The sequence below is a fragment of the Ipomoea triloba genome, chromosome 6 (assembly GCF_003576645.1).
Source record: "Ipomoea triloba cultivar NCNSP0323 chromosome 6, ASM357664v1".
In the NCBI taxonomy this organism is placed as follows: Eukaryota; Viridiplantae; Streptophyta; class Magnoliopsida; order Solanales; family Convolvulaceae; genus Ipomoea; species Ipomoea triloba.
Window position 1 is genome coordinate 4,558,983 of NC_044921.1, and position 3,136 is coordinate 4,562,118.

The 3,136-nt window shown below is 41.0% G+C and overlaps 1 protein-coding gene across 1 annotated transcript; it reads right to left on the minus strand.

The window, feature by feature from the left end:
* Positions 1-1,921: 1,921 nt before the first annotated feature.
* On the minus strand, positions 1,922-2,374 carry LOC116023387. Its single transcript, XM_031264384.1, has one exon. The coding sequence runs from the start codon at positions 2,372-2,374 to the stop codon at positions 1,922-1,924; it is 453 nt and encodes a 150-aa protein (XP_031120244.1).
* Between the last annotated feature and the right edge of the window lie 762 nt (positions 2,375-3,136).

The following is a 3,136-nucleotide window of genomic DNA, read 5'->3' on the forward strand; positions in this document are numbered from 1 at the left end:
AAATACTAAAACATCGCGCAGGATTCGGCTGCCGTCCCACGCCTGCACACACGCGTGTGGCTGGCGTGGACGGTTACTGGAATATTTCCACGCCAGTCACACGCGTGGTAGTGCTCGTAGGCGTGGGTTCCTTCGTTTTCGTTCCTTTTGTTGTTTCCGGTTTGGTCTTTGCGTGCTCCCGCGTGGTTTGATTCTTCTTTTCACGGGTTATATGCTCTCTTTGGTTTATTTCAGCCTTCATTCCTGTGGGAATCCTTCAAAACACTCCACACAGAACTCATTTGCAATTTGTTAGTAAATTAGCATGTAAACACGTAATTGCATTCTTTAAGACTTTGTTTTGGCAAGAAATCAACTTAATATGTTCTAGATAATTAGGTACTTTTGGCGTCTATCAAAGTATCCACACTTTAGATTGCTCGTCCATGAGCAAATTATACATTCAAAACCTTCTCATTTAGATGCCAAAAGTATCCAAGCTAAAGATATGCTCAAAGGTAATGATTAGCATTCATTCAAAACACAATCTACCAGGAGATGTGGAATCTTTCACAATATCTTCAAGGAATGATAAAAATGTGTCATACACTGCTATGAATATTCAAACAAAGCACAACCCCTGTTGGTCACAAGTTGGACAGTTAAGAAGTTTTCACAATATCAAGCATGCAGTCCAAAACTTCATTCACCACTCATTGTGCAAAGGCCTTAAGCTAATCCCCCTAGTGGGAATGATGTACAAAACCTAATCAATCGGCCTCCCTTATCGCCAAAGCCCAACGTAAAAGTAAGTGAAAATAGATCCATGGGCCTCTCTCCGCCAGTGGCTTGGGCGGTAACTCATTTTTCTCACTTCCTAGGGTAACGTCATCAAGCGACCCGACTTCACATGGAGCTCCATGCTTTTTCGAATACGGTGCAATGGGTGCTTGAACCCTAGCGAAGCGGCTTTCCTCATCTCAATTTTCTCATCTCCTAGGACCATTTTATTGTGAACAACCGACTCCAGATATAACATTTGTGTATTTTGAAGACTATGGTTGCTCACCACCTAGCGAGATGGCTTTCCTCGTATCTTATCTCGGGGATTGGCCTTTTTGCCTTTTCTACTCTTTTCTCCGAATTAACAACCCCTCATGCCTTTTATTTTGGGAAAAGGGAAATTTCACTCAATGCTCACAGAAAGCTCTCCTTTTGCCCCATGTTCTATTCTATGATTATTCAATTCCGGGCTTCGCTTAATCTTATCTTTCTGAAATTAGGGGTTGCACACTCCCACTTTGAGAGATCCTTAACTAAGGTCTTTACAAAATAAGAGGTGAATACCACACAAGCATACAAATTTTCAAATTTTTAGGGTCAGAAAAGGGGTACTTCCAAGGTTATTCAAAGAGGAAACTTTTTGGCACAGATTTAGCATTCTCCAAAGATAGAATGAATAACAACACATACTTGTGGCTTGATTGTCTTTCAAACAAATGAGATAGAGCTTTGTTTTAGGGAAAATTTTCATTTTAAGCACAGCTCTTTCCACACTTTAGATCCAACATCGTCCTCGATGTTGACTTATAATATAATGAAACAAAGAAACAACAAAACATGCATTTTTCCACACTTTAAAATGAAAACATGAGGTTCACATAATAGATAAACAAGGGATAAGAGGTAGAGGACCTAGTAAGCATCCCCTGTCATGTTGCTCAAAACTCTTGGAATGGATGACTATCATGTTCTTGCAACGAGATCTGCATGTAAATATAGAATCTAGAAAAATAGGGAATTTCAACTTGGAGGGTTATTTGATAGAATAAAGTAAAGATAATAATAAAGCAAAGTAAATATCGGGTTGCCTCCCGATCAGCGCTACGTTTAACGTCTTTAGCCCGACGATAATGACATGAGGATCTTGTTACTCAGCATCTCAGGGTACCAGCCTGCAACACTGGACTATCCCCTGCGCATTTTCCATCCCATAGTATTTCTTGACTTGGTGGGCGTTGACTTTGAAAGTTCCTTTCTCTGGATGCATGATTTCCAAAGTTCCGTAAGGGAAATCCTTTGTAACAATATATGGCCCCGTCCATCTCGATTTAAGCTTTCCTGGGAATAGTCGCAGTCTGGAATTGAATAACAACACCTTATCTCCTTCAGCGAATTCTTTGTTCTTCCTGATATGCATGTCGTGGTAAAACTTGGATCGCTCCTTGTAAGATCTGGATGTCTCATAGGCAAGCAGACGCCATTCTTCCAATTCATTCAGTTGAAACATTCGCTCATGTCCGGCTATGAATAGATCTTCATTCAATTTTTTAATGGCCCAATACGCCTTATGCTCGATTTCAACTGGAAGGTGACATGCTTTGCCATATACCATTCTGTATGGAGTAGTCCCTATCGGCGTCTTATAAGCAGTTCAGAAAGCCCATAGTGCGTCACTAAGCTTGTCAACCCAATCCTTCCTATGCCGAGCTACTGTCTATTCCAATATGGCCTTGTTATCTCTATTTGCATTTTCAACTTGCCCGGTGGTCTGATGGTGATACGGGACTCCTCCCCGATGTTGTATGCCTTTCTTTTGGAGTAATCTCCGCATGGGCACATTCCGGAAGTGTGTTCCCCTATCGCTAATGACAATCCGTGGCACTCCAAATCTTGTGAACAGTTTCTTTAAAAATCTTGTCACGCTCCTTGCATCATTGTTCCGAAGTGCTTCTGCTTCAACCCATTTGGAGACGTAATCCACAGCTATAAGGATATATTTGAAACCTTTAGAATCTGGGAATGGTCCTGCAAAGTCTAATCCCCATATATCAAAAATCTCACATGCTAGTATGTAATTCTGTGGCATCTCATCTTTCCTAGTGATATTCCCAGTCCGTTGACATCTGTCACAATTTCTTACGCAAATTTGAGTATCCCTAAATATTGAGGGCCAATAGAATCCTGCTTCAAGTACTCTTCTTGCAGTCCTATTTTCCGAGTGATGGCCCATTCGATGGCACTCTCCCAGAATTTCATGTCCTTCAGCATCTGTTACACAACGTCTAATTATTTGATCAGCACATACTTTAAACAGGTATGGCTCATCCCAGAAATAGAATCGAGATTCTGCTATTAGTTTTCTTTTGGCATGTGT

Excerpts from the sequence above, each read along its gene's own strand:
- LOC116023387 (XM_031264384.1), bottom strand. The coding sequence starts at position 2,374 with ATGGTATATGGCAAAGCATGTCACCTTCCAGTTGAAATCGAGCATAAG.